Source organism: Apaloderma vittatum, unplaced genomic scaffold (assembly GCF_000703405.1).
Source record: "Apaloderma vittatum isolate BGI_N311 unplaced genomic scaffold, ASM70340v1 scaffold3102, whole genome shotgun sequence".
Lineage (NCBI taxonomy): Eukaryota > Metazoa > Chordata > Aves > Trogoniformes > Trogonidae > Apaloderma > Apaloderma vittatum.
This window is the reverse complement of record NW_009702893.1, coordinates 78,861-94,978: the sequence shown is the minus strand read 5'-3', so window position 1 is coordinate 94,978 and position 16,118 is coordinate 78,861. Positions and strand designations below refer to the sequence as shown.

Genomic DNA, 16,118 nt, shown 5'->3' with positions numbered 1-16,118 from the left:
AGCAGGAATTCAAGACGCAGCTGAAGACAAATGGAATGCAAGAATGCAATCGTCTTCAGCAGCTTGTCAAAGGTGCCTGAAAGCATCTTAATTCTTTCAAAATTCCTCAACATCATTCAGAGACCCATCAATACAGGAGAGACAAGAGGTAAAATACGTTGCTGTGATAAGATGTAAGATCAATATTTGTCGAAGAACTGGGCTGAGAAGCAGGGAGCTGGGCAAAGATGGCCACAGTAAACACAGAGTGAATATACCTGAAATTGTGATGCAGCTCCAGGTTTGGTGAAGAAGAAACTCCCTGGTTCATGGTTCCAATGATATAGGGACTGAGAAGAGAAAAGTAGGAGGTTTTTTGAGGGAGAATCTATTCAGACATTCAGGAATATTTCTTCTAATCTGCACTAGGCCAATTTTTAAAGTTTCTGGATGTATTGTAGCTTTAGATTTAAAATTTTCCTCAGATGCCTTTTTAAATGTTTGTTCTTGTATGATTTCCTTTCCTGTACATTTATAGTTTACCAGTACTCATCTGTAATAACAAAATAAATGAGGCAATGCTTTCCTCATGTACCTTATAATTTTGCAGTAGGCTTAGAGTTCTGATTTTAGAAGCCAACGGATCTCATAAGACACAGCATGCAATGGTTTTATGAAGGGAAGTCCCTATGACGGCACTTATACGGCAGGAACAGCCAATGTTATAGGCCAGTAAAAGTTCCAGAAAACATAATTTTTATTCTTGCTTGACAACAAAGGATGATCAGCAAACTTCATACTTCTGCATTGCTACAGGAAAACTGGAAGGAGTGCAAGTCTAAACAGCTGCTTCCGCATGGCATGGCTCATGGGCTCACACATAGCCTAAATTCCACTGTTATAAAGTGCATTTCTTCTTACTCTCCCATAAGCTGTCTTCATGGTACTAATGAGCTTGTGTGATCTGACAGGGTGAAAGTGATAAGACCCTGATTCAGTCAAGCATTTAAGTACATTCTTAAATTCTGTGGTATGTTTACATCTCACTTATATGCACAGGAACCATGTAAATAAAGTGAAGCAGACAGGTATTTAGCTGAAGAGGGTTAAAATTATTCAAGCACATAAGGCTTTGCTGACAGCCTATGCAAACCTAAGTTTTCCCTGGGACATTTTATTTTGCAAAATAAGAAACAGCTTTTTCTGTTTTATTTGCAAAAGGTAATGTGAGAGGGGAGAGAAGATATACTACCTACCATTTATTATATTTACAGTTGAGGAAGCCATTGAAGATGTCACTTAGTGAACTGATGTGGTGGAGGTTGTCAAGAATTATGACCACAGGGAGGTCAGCACCATTGTTGTCAGCACTGCACTGCTCAGCTAGATTTGCTAAATATTGTCGTAGATCCTTCAGCAGAATTAACAGAGAGAAAACCAAAATAACAAACCAAAACAATAGAAAAGATTAACCCAATTAGATCATAGATGCCATTTCAGTGGAAAATATTTTCAGAAAGACAGAGAGACTGCTACAGAGTTTCCCCATTGTGGCTCCTTCAGCTTCACCAGCACATGCAGGAAGACCTGCTTCTTAGGTAGGGCAACATTGAAGCCACATGGTAGGAAAAACAAAAGCACTAAACATAAAGCAAGTGACTGAAACATATGCATTCCTATTTGGTGGACACATTCCTAAGAAACTTGCTGATAAAATATCTCCAGAGGAAAATAAGTTGCAACAAAATATGCCATTTCCAATGGGCTGAGATACATTAATTGTTGCACCTCCATTCCTATGAATGCCACATTTACATAGCAAAAAAACCTTGCCACGAAATTATCACACAATTCAGACATACCGACCTGCTCCTTTCAAAGTCTCCTTTCACTCCTCTCACTGAAAATCTGTTTGACATTTTGGGGATACTGTATCACACCTCGTGATAAAATTTATTTTGTAAATTCTTTTTTTCTGCCAACTGTTGGGCTACTGTTTAGTGCTGGATTAAGAGACCTTTCTATAATCAAAATATTTCATATTTTTCCCAACACTTTGTTGCTTTTGAGGGGCTGGGCTAGTAAAGTTTACGGCTATATCTCCAGAGGTATCTAATTTTGGCAGCAATAGGAATGCTCAGCATGATGCACAAAGTTCCTATTGCCATTTTACTCTCTGCATCAGAGATAGCAGAATTCTTTCTTCTTTAATGGGAACATGCAATCTCTTTTATTTCAAGTAGGATTTTTTGGTGTTTTTTTTTTTATGATCAGGTGTCTCTAGGGGAACATCATTATTTTCTTCCATGAAATAACACCATCTGTATTATTCAAACACACTTGGTATTTTACAATGTTTTTTTTTTCTTTTTACTACAAACTTAAAAGTTCTATATACATCTTAATAGAAACAAAGGAAAAACAAAACAAAACCAAACCAAACCAAACCAACCACATCAAAGAAACCGCCAAGCCAAAACCACATACAAGCAATTTACCAGAAATCCAGAAGCTTACTCTTTTGTGGGAAAATTTTCGTTATAAATGTATATGAAATAACAATAAGACATAAATGCATCTCCTGCCAAAGTAAATGGCATCACAAATCCTCTACATAAAGAGAGTGAAAAGTAGTATTTTTACTGGAAAAGTTCTCTCACCCCTTTGGGATCTGTATGTTCTTCCTTCTTACATTATGCTGACATTCATTACGTTCTGTACAAATGAGAAAGCTCTAGGCAAAACCTTTAATTTTCCCCGGGTACCAAGTTAGGAGTATACCTGATTTAGGCCAGCAAGTGAGTAGTATTATCTGTGGCTAGCACAGTAGTCATGCTAGAAGCTTGACAATCTGAGCTATGTAAATCACAGTGGAAGTGACATGATGCATGAGGCAATTTTAGTATGGTCAGCTTCCTGATCAATGCACGCCAGCAACTGTGGCAGCAGCTCTACTTATCCAGTGCTGATTAAGAAGCAGAATCCAGGACAATAAGTCAAAGCTGAAATCTTTGCTTACAAGCTGCTGTTACCACTATAAAAAAGTGAGTTAGAATAATATTACTATATATCCGACCTTTCTGACAAAGGAATTACAGACACTGTAAGAACTTAATTTATAGAGGAATTTGACTCTGCATCTATCCTTAAGGTGGGCTTCCTCAAGTGAGGGAAAATTCAAACTTCCTTCGCAGCGCTTCAGTGGTTTGTTTAGAACAGAAAGATCTGTTCCCTGTTCCTTACTGAGACTGAAGACTGAAATCTTGCAGGAAAAACTGTTGAGCAACAAAACAGTATGCCAATTAACAGGATCTGCTTTACATCATCACTAAATAGGGCAATAGGTTACCTTTTTAACTGTAACTCACCTTGCTTGACTTGTGATCTACGTTAAAAGTTGCAATTGCATCTTCAGTTTTTTTTCTGCCAGACTTAGAGATAACATATTCAGCCAGCCTGTTAGCTAAATAGGTCTTTCCTGTGCCACTGGGTCCCGACAGAATAATTCTGCGATGCTCCATCAGTAAATTAAAGTACCGCTGGGTAATTGGCTTAGGAATTAATGTGTCAAACACAAAACTGTCCAAACTGTTTTCTTCCACTCCTGAGAACAACAAAAAAAGAAAAATGGCCTGTCTTCATCCTCAGTAAGGTAGGCATAGGTTTGGCCCAGTACCTGATGGCGTCAGTGCTATTCTTGAAGCAAGGTAGGATGCTTCTGCCTAAATAAAATTCTTGTCAATGGCTTCATTACTGTGAAAATGCTTATATCCTTCCACAGGGCCAAAAAAATGAACAGTGGTAGTAGGACGAGGTGGATGGGAGAGATGAACTCAAAGTAAATGTGAAGAGAACACTCAGTGAGGCAAAGATGCATGTTGCAGATGCTATGGGCAACCATGACAAAAAAAAAAGGTCAAAGTGACAGCCACAAGGGTTACCGGTTGTCACAACAATGTAAGTACAGTTCTTCTGAAGGCCCCTCCTCCCCTCCAGTAATAAATCCCCACAGCTTTTGAAGGGTATTGATTTTTTCCTGCAGAACTGAGTAAGACATAAAGATTTCCCATTATAATCTCTGTTTAGGGGTTGGGGTTTTTTTGCCACTATTCAGAAATTTGTGCTTTGCTGTGATTTGGCAGTCAGGCAGAGAAGGACAGAGATATTCTTAGATTTGCCTTAAAATGCCACAGTGTGTTAGATATTGTACAATGTCACACAGAGAGTTTATGTGATAAATGAGCCCTTGAAGTGAAGACAAAATACAGAAAGGTCAGGTGTAAGAAAAAAATAAGAAGGGTTGGGGGACTGCAGTGAAGAACTCTACAGTGTCTGCAGACATATTCTTGGGGTTTTACCTTTCAGGTTCACAGTAATGACGTTATTATCTCCAACCAGATATCCACAAGGCAGCAGTTCAGGCACTTCTAGGCTATGGGCTCTAATTACATCCCCTATACAATAGCTAGCAATGCAGTCAGAGCTTAAACCCAGGCTAGTAGTCGGATCCACTCGGAAAATATATTCCTGAAATTATATGAAAACATATGGCATAAAAATGTTTATTGAATGAAAGCAGTTTGGAAAATATTTTGGTGCAGATGAAGTCACATGCCAAGGAGATTTTTGCAGTCATATTCAGTAGAGAACTGTCTATAACCACAAAAAAAGAACAGCATTGTTAAGAATAAAGCTTAATAGTAGTGTTAGCTATGTGCCAAAAAAACCCCCAAAACAAAAAACGTGGAAAGACAATCCAAAGAATCACAATTTTCTTATGTGACAAAGAAAATTGAATTTATACTTGAGCTATTTTTTCAGTGCCTTACCTTAAAGAGACGCCTGATTACACCATCTAAAACATCCCATTTTGTTTTTCCGCTGACTCCAATTGATCCTATCAGATATGTATGTGGTTTTTGATCCTACAAAGAGAGATTTTTGAAAACTGGACTTAAAATAGGTGGCAATTAGTTTTCTACGAAGATTCATAATTTTCCCAGTGAAGAAAAATATATTATTTAGAACATGATGTTACAACTTTGACAATAATCTCTGTGCCAGAAACAGGTATAGATCATATTACTGTGGTAGCTCTTTATAAGGAAGGAAATAGAGTATCTTATGCTGCTCTTTGATCGCATCCATGTTTATAAAGAGCTGAATATAAATTAAAGTTGCACTGTACCTATAATTTTTTGTAACACAGAATGTGAAAACATGACAATGCAATTCCAGATTTATTATCTCAGCACCTTATTCAGAGTTGCACCCTAAGGGGTCCAAGGCATTGATCTAATTTATAACAATTTTTAAATGGAGATAGCAAGTCCCAGAACATCCTACTACTAATTAAACTGAGAAGTGGTAGTATCTGAGACACCACAAAGACAAAAAGGAGGCCATATGACATTAGTCTACAGAGGGAGTCTAATTGTATAGACCATGGAGGACAGAGAAGAGAGCTGCTACCTTTAGGATATTTTCCTTCAGTTACTGTCTGAAAATACTGAAACAAGTTACTATATTGCAATATTTGCCTGAGCTATAATTCTGCATCTAGACTTCTGGGTAATAAACTTACCTTGGCTCGACTATAGCTCTTGTTTATAGTGACTAAAATTTTCACGCTATGACCTTCTTTGTGGAGTGCTCCATCAGTGACTTCATCCAACAAAATATCTACAAAAACAGACGGGAAGCAAAGTGATCAGTTTGACAAATCACATCAATTACGTTCACATCATCAGTTAAATATTTGTTCAAATGACTTTTCAGTTAAAAAGAAAGGCTGCCATCACAACGACTTGCAATCATTTTTATCTGTACTTATTCCTAATTTGCCTTTTATTTTGGGGACGAAAAAAGAGTAACAGTTTGTTAATTTTTGAAGCTATATTAGGAGCTTTAATCATGTAGAAATGATCAGGGAATCTATAAATAAATAAACTATTGCACTACAATCTTGCCTTTGCTTTCTTTCCTGAGACGTGTTCAAAATCACCACACATCCACAAAGTAATGTTATTTCAAACCTAAACTCAGTTTATATCTTCTGGCACTCATTGTCAACTTTAGAATATTGTAGGAAGAAAACCAAGTAGTCCTTGCATTGTTACGTTTGCTGCTAAGTAAAACAGTATTTAATTTCTCATTTCTCTTTCCAGTTGATTTTTTTTCCTTCTATACACATGGCATGGTCTTTTTCACCCCCACAATGCAGGCTTATGAACAGCATCTATTAGAAAACTTCTTTGTTGTCCTCCAGAATATGGGAATATGTATTCAGCCATTCATCTAAGGAAAGGTTTCATTTTTCTTGGGGGTAAGGAGTGATTCTGCTCTGCTCTGCTCTGTGCCTATGTCTCTATCTCTTCACTAAATGAGAAAGCAGGAGAATGTGTCTTACTGAAGACTGAGCCTGTAACTTTCCTGTGAGGGATAAAACTGCTGTCTTCCCCTAGAAGTCCTCTCAGAGATTTCACTGTTAGACATTTAAACTAACCATCAAATTAGGAGAGATTATAGATTTGCCTTTTCTTCAAAGGCTAGCACAGTAATTCACTACCCTAAGTTTCCCTTGTTCTTCTTGTGACCAAAGAAAACCATTGACTTCATGTCATAGTCTGCACAAGGTCAGATTTTACCCAAGTTAAATGAGGTACCAGTAGGATTCAGTCACTTACTCAAAGTAAAACCAAAGAAGACTTATATGACTTCAGTGAATGTATTAAAAAATGAGTCCTCATGTAAAATGTTTGATAACTTACACCCAGAACAAGAAAGCAGATTCTGGTGTCTTGTTTGTTTGTTTGTTTTGTTTTATTTGATCAAGTAAGGAAGCATTTTTATTGTGAGCTTAAACAAATCCATGATTGTTTTCTTATAGGCAGACAGTTTTTCTGTGCCAAAACACCGAATGTTTCATTTCACTTATCTTCTGTTTTGGCATATTAGGCAAACCTGGAGTTTCCATAATGTCATAGTTCACCTTTTTAAAATATAATTGATCCCCCTGTGAAATTTTTCAATCTCTAAATGACCTTCATGTAGCCTTTTAAATACATTCTTCTGTAAGTCTTTAGGAATGAGGAACCACTCTGTGGCTAGAAAAAAAAAATCCACTTTCCAAGAGCTCTCCCTCTCACTGATATGAAGAGCTGAGAAGATGCCCAAGGAATTTTAATTTCATGATGGTGCTAATTGCTTTAATTGCCTCCTGCCAGTCCTCCTCCTTAGGTCCACTACCATGTCTCCAGCTCACTTCTTGCCTGATCTCTGGCACTCTTTTCATTGCACAGTACCAACAGGATCTTGTACTGGTCCTTGTTTGCTGCTCTTCAGTACAGTGGCTGACTGAAATTCAGGTGTCTGTGACCACCAATCCCCTTCCTAGCTTGCTGCTCACACCTATCTGGAGGAGTTGGTCATACCCTTAGGAAGGGGCAGTGCACAGCTTTGGGCATTTCCTGATGACCACAGTAATTTTGAGACACTGGTCTCCCAGTAAGTGCCAAGGCATTTTTCTAATATAATGAGGCAAAGCCCTTGTTATCTCTCTCAGCTTAGTCCCTAGCATGATTAACCCCTCCAAATCTCAGGGACTGTTGCTCAATAGTACTCCAACTACTGCAGAAATCCCAGAAGACTTGGTAGGAAACTGTCACCCTTCCAAGTTGTCTGGCACATAACCAAAATGATACAATGATCAAAAAGGCTAGATTCATAATCAAATTAAATCCTCCACTCCTCATTAGGCATTCTTATTTCTTTAATTTCTTATAACCAAAAGTAATTACTTTGCATGCTAGAAAAACATTTAGAACCAATAACACATAAAATTACATAAAGCTTATAGAATCATAGAATCATATAGGTTGGAAAAGACCTTAAGATCATTGAGTACAATGAGTTCTCTCAGTCTTCCTGCTCTTAGAATTATAGAATCATAGAATCATTAAGGCTGGAAAAGACCAGGGAGTCCAACTATCAACCCAACATTACCATGACCACTAAACCATATTCCAAAGTGTAATGTCTATACAGTTTTGAACACCTTCAGGGATGGTGAATCCACCACTTCCCTGGGCAGCCTGTTCCAATGCTTCACCACTCTTTTCGTAATGTTTCCTAAAACTCAAACTAAAACTCCCCCGGCAAAATTTAAACCCATTTCCTCTCATCCTATCACTAGTTACTTGGGAGAAGAGATCAACCGCCATCTTGCTAAAACCACCTTTCAGGTAGTTGTGGAGAGCATTAAGGTCTCCCTTCAGCCTCTTCTTCTCCAGGCCAGTTCCCTCAGCCACTCGTCAGAAGACATACTCTCCAGACCCCTCACCAGCTTCATTGCCCTTCTCTGGACCTGCTTGAGCATTTCAATGTCTTTCTTGTACCGTGGCACCCAAAACTGAACACAGTTCTCAAGCTGTGGTCTCACCAGTGCTGAGTACAGGGGCACAGTCACTTCCCTCCATCTGTGGACATGATATTTCTGATACAGGCCAGGATGCCGTTGGACTACTTGGCCACCTGGGCACACTGCTGGCTCATGTTCAGCCGGCTGTCCATCAGCCCCCTCAGTTCCTTTTCTGCCAGGCAGCTTTCCAGCCACTCGCCCTCAAGCCTTCATGTTCCTTCTCCTACTCCTTTTTTCCCTTTTCCTCCTCCTCTTTCTCCTTCTCTTCCAGCTTTTATTCTTTTTATTCTTTTGTTAATCTCTTCCTCCTGATTTTGTTCATTTTTGGTTTTTTGTCTTTCACTTTCCGATATTCTTCCCTCTGGTCCTCTTTTCCCATTTTATTCTCATCCAGTTCCTCCTCCTTTTCTCCAAACGACTCTTCCTCTTCCTCCTACATGTTTATTCCTGTGTCTAGACAGACTTAGTGCCAAACAATAAAGTGCTAACAGCTGTTGCTCAGGAAAGAGATTCTACAATTGTAATTTTGAAAATAATTCTGTTGTTGGTGTTTTTTTGTTGTTGTTTTTTTTGCTTTGTTTTTGTTTTTGTTCTTTTTCTTTTTAATGCATGTGTGAGCAGGAGTCACACAACTTTTTCTCTCTGTTTTTGGCCCAGCTCAGTCTCATCCATGCTAAAAGTTAAACCTGGCAAAAAAATGTAGGCTGGAATGTAAATAAAAAATGTGCTGATTTTAATATAAAATCTGGAATTCCAGAAGAAATATTCAAGTATCCATGTAATCAATGACTGGCAAGATAATATAACTAACTGCCAATCCAAATTACAGTCAGGCAGTGTGGCACGTTCCCAGCTGTACTCTTGCCTAGACTCTTTCTATAATTATTAGACCCATTTTTATTGTTTCCAGAGACTGCATTATACTTTCTATGGAGTCTACACTAATGAGTGCTGCTTTGCTTCTGCTCTGCTCCTGGTTCTAATGTTAGAGACAGTACTTCTGTTTCTTGGATACATTATCAAAACAAGTATAGAAGGCTCATTATCATAAAATCTATGGCATGGAAAATAATCAAATGTTAATGTTTAGGATGTGGTCCAAAGTTCTGCTCGCTTTCTCTCATTCACTGAAGACAAGGAGAGTGTTTAATAAGCCAGGCAGGGTTTGGCTCCTATGATAAATGGTGATCTGGTCCTACACAGGCTAACTAGTTGTATCACATTAAAAAAATGTAAAGGATAAAGCTAATTGAGATCACCCTCTGCCTCAGCTGCAAATAGAAAATGAAGTTAAGGGTGCTGACTGAATGATAAAAGATCTGTAAACAAAAGAAATGAAAGTTTCATGTACTATGCTCATATTTATCTCATAGGGACAACAACATATATCTATACGCTTGTAAAGTACACTACAATAGATATTGTCTTTTTCAAATAAACTGTAAACTAGATGACCAAAGAGTATTGTAAACTAGGTAGGTGGAGATTGTCACAGCTAGGAACTAAGCAAACATAATGAACAGCCTGTTACTATTATCCAGAGCCTTCAAAAAGCTATATTTTCAGAAGTGACTGTCAGCATTCTTCTTCACCTCCATTAGTGAATATGTATCTGATGTTTACCTGAGTGATATGAGGCGTTTTTATTTTCAGGGATGCCTCATATATGGCCTGTTAAGAGGATGAAAATAATAAACTATTGCTAATTACCGAGGCATGCATGTGCCCAAAATATGTTTACCTGATGCAACAGATTCTGTGATGTTTAAATTGTTCAGAGAAAGCCCTAGCGACTGCCGTGATGAAGAAGATGATGTGCTGCTTGAAGACTCTGATGATGGCCGTGTGGGCTTTCCAGTATTTCCAGTCTCTGCCTTTAAACGATCATTTTCAGCTTTCAATATCTCAATTTCATTCTGTATTTGAAAGAAATGAACATAAAAGCACAGGAGATTATCCCTTCAGAAAACAACTGGGGGTGGCTATTCTTGCTATTTTTAATGTAGGAACTAACTGGTCTACTACTTTCACAGCAGTGTGTATTACTATTTATCAGTACTCTAACATAATCAGTGAAAACTGGATTGCCCTCACTTCTGAAATGAAGAAAAAACCCAACCCTAAAACCTTGTTTCAGCTTTTGCCTTAAGGCAGTTCCTAAACAACATAAGCTTCAAGTGTCTGTGGATTTTGTATAGTTGACCATAATATAAGTGTGGTGAGAATTTTCCCAGCTATCCCCAGTTTCATAAGCTATTTTCTATTGTCAAATATCTTAGGAACGAGTCAGTTAAGAAAGTTACTGTTAAAATCTTGCATATGTCAATATTTCTAAAGTCACAGAAAATTTATTTCTGCCATCAAATGCAAAATTTAAGCAGTGACTTCATGGAGGAGAAATTAAATTAAAAAAGGACAATTAAATATAGATTGCTTAAGTTTCATAACCCTTCTTGCTATTAGTTAAGACTTTTTGATCATTCTAACATGGGATTGTTCACATAACAGCCAGCAAACCCTCTTTGATGAAAACATACAGTGACAGATGAATCAGAACAACTAGGAATTTTTTTTAGCTAAATCCTCTGTGGTGCCAAGTGATTATTGAATGTACAATAATAAAATGAAAACTTAGCCTGAGAACAGCCTGGTACCAGCTAAATCTAGCTTTCAGTCGCTTCATGAAGCACAGTACAAAGCAACTGCTTATTCTCGCAGAAGGTTTTGCACATCAAATTTAATTCCACATTCATTAACACTCTGCTAAAAGTCCTATTTTTTCATGAAGGCTGTATCACTACATTATACAAGTAAAAACATAATGGACAGCATCACAAAAAAACCTCCAACGGCTACAAAAATCTTAGATCATATAGGAAAGGTGAGGAGATGATAACGAAAGGTTAGGGACAGAGCAGCAAAACAGTCACAGAAGGTAGTTGATGACTTCACCAGTTTAGTCTGGGGTTCAAATCAGGAGCTATGGTGAAATGAGTCATGCAATTTCCTCCTACTCTGCAGTTTAAACCCATGAATTACACAACTCTTAGCAGTACTCCATTCAGCTGAGCTTTAGATTTTTAATGTGCTTTGAATACACACAGTATTTGCATATCAGTCCCACCAATCCTACTTTTTCCCCTTACCGATCCCATCAATTCTCCAAAATGTCACGGGTTTTGTTTGGTAACTTTGAGGTGGCTTCATGTCCTTGTGGGAAAACTTCAGAAGTCATGATTATCAGCAATGGCATCTGAACCAGTTGTCTCTGACTAGCTTTGGTGAAACTCAAATTTTAGAGGCCTGTGACTACAGCAGACTCCTCTCTTCAGGGAGTTCACCTAGTTCAGGCGTTCATATCCCAGGGTAAGACTGTGATCAGCTGATGAGCCTTTGTGTCCTGTTCTCCACCACTGAGATCAACTGCATTCTGTCTCTCAACAGTTCTAAAAACTTTCCAGTGGCTCCAGAACAAATACTTATGTCTGGACCATTGAAATAGTTATTTACAGACCGTTTATTGATTATTGTTTCACCTTAATTGAAATTCAGCCAAATATCCTATAGCAATATTGGCACCTGGCAGTGTGAGCACCTGGGAGGATGGTGGGTGCCATAGACATTTAAAGGTGACAGTGACACTGCTACTGGCATGGTATAAACAAAGGGATCTAGAAGAGGCAGCAAGCATGGTAGTTATGAAATCAGCTGCTGTGGATATCTACACAAAAGTGCCTACAAGGGCACCTGACCTAAGCACGCAGCACAGAGCAATTCAGCCGACAAGCCACTGCGGCTGGATTCAGCTGTGTGAATGTGGGTTTGCAGTGTCACTGTCGACACGGTCTTCCATGGATAGAATGCTAAACAAGTTCTGTGCAGATGTAAATACCTGAGGCTAGTTCAAATGGTAAAAGGCCCCTATGTTCAAACAACTTATTTTCACCCTCAACACCCCTTAGGATGATTTTAGGATAGCTTTCTAGGTGTCACTATTGGAGGACTAAAACCCACTTGGCTACAACAGGAGTTTATCACCTAACTCATACCTAGACTTCTAAATGTAGCTGTTCTAGTATCAGCTTGAATCCTCACCCCATGGCCTTGATTCTGATTCCCAAACACAGGTTTATAGTGTCTTCAGGGATGTCCTAGGTATCTCACCTGTCAGTCCAAAAGGGCCCAGATATACTGAAAGATCTATGTCACACACTGTGAATGTTGTAGATATTTTGGGGCACCCAGCATGGTACTAGACACTTGTATGTGGGCCAGAGAGCTGAGTCTCATAAAGCTCCGTGCTCCACTGAAGAACTGCCATTCTCTCTGCATCCTTTCAGCCTCACAAAAGTCTTCTCATGAAAAATATGTTCAGGAAGATTTTGGAGCAGTGTCACAAAACGTAGTCAAATTATAGTGTTGCTGGATACAATAATTTAGTTCAATTTTACATTCTTTGCTTTGGCATGTCATGACTGGGTTAGGAATCAGAAATGATGAGAGAGTATGCACATATACCCCTACCCCCACCATAGCCTAAGGATTTAAAGCTCTATATAAATCACTTTTTGATCAGCTTGTCTGTCATGTTGCTTTCCCCAGTCATAGGGTTTAGATAACAAATATCCCTTGGGCAGGGATTATCTCTCCTTTCATCTCTCTTAAATCCATTTTAGCTATTAATATATTTACTAGGAATATCATTATTATAAGGCGAAAACTTATCATACTCATCCTTTGGAAGTACTGTTGATCTAGCACTTTACTTGGCATTGATAGTTTTTCGGTACCTGAAACAACGCACTGGGAAAGGAAATATATGAGGCATACCTTTGGTGTGCACCCCTGTCACCAGTTAAGTGACTTCACTGACCTGCATGCGGTTCATGGCTTCCCGAATCTGATCCAGATGGTGTGCAGAGCTGAGGGCTTCAAGACGAATGTCTGTTAACTTTAGCTCTTTCTCCCTCAGCTCGCTCTTCAGCTGAAGAATAATTTCAGCTTCTGCCTCTGTGCACTCACAGATCCTAAAGAGGAGCAGAAAATAGGCAGGAGATTAAAGGAAGGTTCTCCCCCCTACAGCAGTGTCATTACTAAATATCAAAGTACAGAAAATGCCTGCTGCTGGTGAAACCTATGAATGAAGAAAGAATCTTATAAAAAAAAGCATTAAAAGATTCACACTGCAAATTAAAAAAAAAGGAAAAAAGCCCTCTCCAGGTGAAATGATCAGCTTGCCTTATACCTTTCCAGTTCAGCTAGATAGCTCACTATAGTGAAAAAAAGTTGTTAAAAATTTTACAAAAAAACTTTTTCCTTTTTTTCAGTGTGTATCACCCATTGGTTTTTATTTGATTTTATATCTGCATCATTTCTTTGGTGCTAAGTTTATGACTTTCCTAAGTAGCAATAGTCTTAACTGAAGTACACTGTACTACTGATATTTGGGGGCTGGTTAGCTCAATCGGTTAGAGCATGGTGCTGATAACACCAAGGTTGTGGGTTCGATTCCCCTTCGGTCCCCGTGTGTTGCCTGATCTAGTTGAGATGTGGCGTCCCTGCCCATGACAGGGAGGTTGGATTAAATGATCTCTAAGGTCCCTTCCAGCCTAGGCCATTCTATGATTCCATGATATTTATTACCTGTTAGGCATCAACATTTTTCTCTATTTGGACCAGTACACACAGAGGCAGTCCTTATCTTCATGATCTAGAAGTTTTGTATCTGTAATGGTTTTGATATGTGATGTTTGACTTTTTACCTATGGTCTGTCATTTGGTAATGGATGATATCTAAAATAATTCTGTTTGGTTTAGCTGTTTGTTTTTTTTTCCTTGATTAAAAGTAATCACCTTGTGATTATTTCACGAGCATTAATTATAATGGAAAAAAACCATTATATTGTGAGAAAAGATCAAAACATGACTGGCCTAGGGACATACAGCTCTTCAGTTCTCATGTTAGACTGTTTTGCCCCTCTCTATGTCATCACCATACCTAGATCTGTTGCATAACAGAACCAGTAGAATATCAAACACTGAATTTTGGCTGTGTTGTTACACTAAGCAATATTTTAAGTCACTAAATGTTATTTGTTCTTAACAACCATCATATAAATAGTTATTATTTGAAGAACAATTTAAATATGAAAAAATATTTTATAATAATAAGTATTATTATATACAAACAAGAAACAAAGGTCAACTTTTAATTGCCAGAATGCATGCAAATGCATTTTGGGAAAGAAGATACAGCACTCTTCAGGTCAGCAGTTGGGTATACAACTCCATGCCCCACACTCAGTTTTACCGGGATCTATGCTTGTAGACCACGTGACCGTTTTGCCTTTTCTTTGGTGCCCAGACTAGAGATGACCTGCATACACACGTATTAGACAGATGCAATTGGAAGAAAGTAAAGGTAATCGTTTAGAACATGAGATTTGGGTCTAGAAAATATTTAAAGAAAGAATAAGCAAAGGGAAGATGAAGAATTTCATTGCAAATAAAAAATTATTGCAAATTGGAGAAGGAAAATAATGAATACCATTCACAACATGCGCAAATATTTTAAATGTAAGTAAAAATTAATAAAGGCATACACTAGGATTTTTTTTTCTAAATATTATGGTACAGTTTCTGGTTTGATACGTCCATACTTATGCTAACCAAACAAGAAATGAAATTTTATTTACACGTATATGTTATCTCATACAATTACTCGGACAACTGGGAATTCATCTATTTGTGAGCTATTTTCTTTTTGGCTTTTTTGCAAGTGCATCTTGGGAAGTAATGGACAAAAAGACCTTGGCAAGCCATCTTTAAGAAGATAAAACTGAAGCAGAAAGGAGGGCTCCAGTTCTGCCAGAAGCAGGATAAAGCTGTCTAGACTAGTAAGAAAAGCAGAACATACAAACTGATTTTTCTTTTATGGGTTCCAGAGCTCTTCAACTCTTATCTCCTACAACTGTAAAATTATATAAAAAAGATGAGACTTTCTCAAAAGGAAGTAAAACAAAAAAGTCAGTGCTCTTGAGAAGTCACACAAAGAAGTTCAGAATTCTGATCAGACTTCAAGGCAAGAGTTCAAAGTTGTTAAAATGAGTTTTGGTTTTTCTTCTCATCACAATCTCAAGTTTTTTTAATCAGTAGTAGTACCTTGGCTAGAAGGAGTAAGTCATGATTTTTAAACAGAGGTTGCTGACAGTTATGAAAAGTCATGAAGGTGACAGAAGCTTAAATTATGCAACGGAATACCAAGTCTTCTAAAGAAAGTAATATTATCAGTTTAATAGACATAGAAATTAATCTAAATAAATACATTTTACGTGATCTCTTTGTGGAAGGGAAGAAATATATGTTATCCTTTGCAGAAAGATCACAACACAAATACAAAAATACAATAAAATTATCAGGAAGATTAGTGTTTTAAAATATTATGGAGGAAGAATTAGAAGGCTGTCAACTGAACAGAATTTAGGAAGTTAAGGCTCAGAGACCAAACAGCCATTGGAAGAGGTTGGGAGGAAAGACTAGATATGTAGTTTTGTCACTGACAAATTGTGGGAAGATCAGTACCTCTAGACAGCAAGTCAAAGAGACAGAGATAAAAAACGAGGTTGATGGAAAGGAAATAGGATAAGGTTATGAGACCAGATCTGTGAATAAAGAGTAAATAATTTTGTAGAATAATTTTTTTTTGTTTTAGTTCAGGCAC

The 16,118-nt window shown here is 37.9% G+C and overlaps 1 protein-coding gene across 1 annotated transcript in view; it reads right to left on the bottom strand.

Annotated features, from left to right (window-relative positions):
* Window positions 1-16,118, bottom strand: part of NAV3 (neuron navigator 3) — a 69,175-nt gene that overhangs the window by 9,366 nt on the left and 43,691 nt on the right. Inside the window, exons 17-25 of the mRNA XM_009864387.1 lie at window positions 14,709-14,774; window positions 13,272-13,425; window positions 10,140-10,314; window positions 5,564-5,661; window positions 4,809-4,904; window positions 4,338-4,506; window positions 3,348-3,583; window positions 1,236-1,390; window positions 258-329 (exon numbers count right to left, since the gene is read on the bottom strand). Coding sequence (XP_009862689.1) covers window positions 258-329; window positions 1,236-1,390; window positions 3,348-3,583; window positions 4,338-4,506; window positions 4,809-4,904; window positions 5,564-5,661; window positions 10,140-10,314; window positions 13,272-13,425; window positions 14,709-14,774 — 1,221 coding nt within the window. The remainder of the gene's footprint in view (window positions 1-257; window positions 330-1,235; window positions 1,391-3,347; window positions 3,584-4,337; window positions 4,507-4,808; window positions 4,905-5,563; window positions 5,662-10,139; window positions 10,315-13,271; window positions 13,426-14,708; window positions 14,775-16,118) is intronic.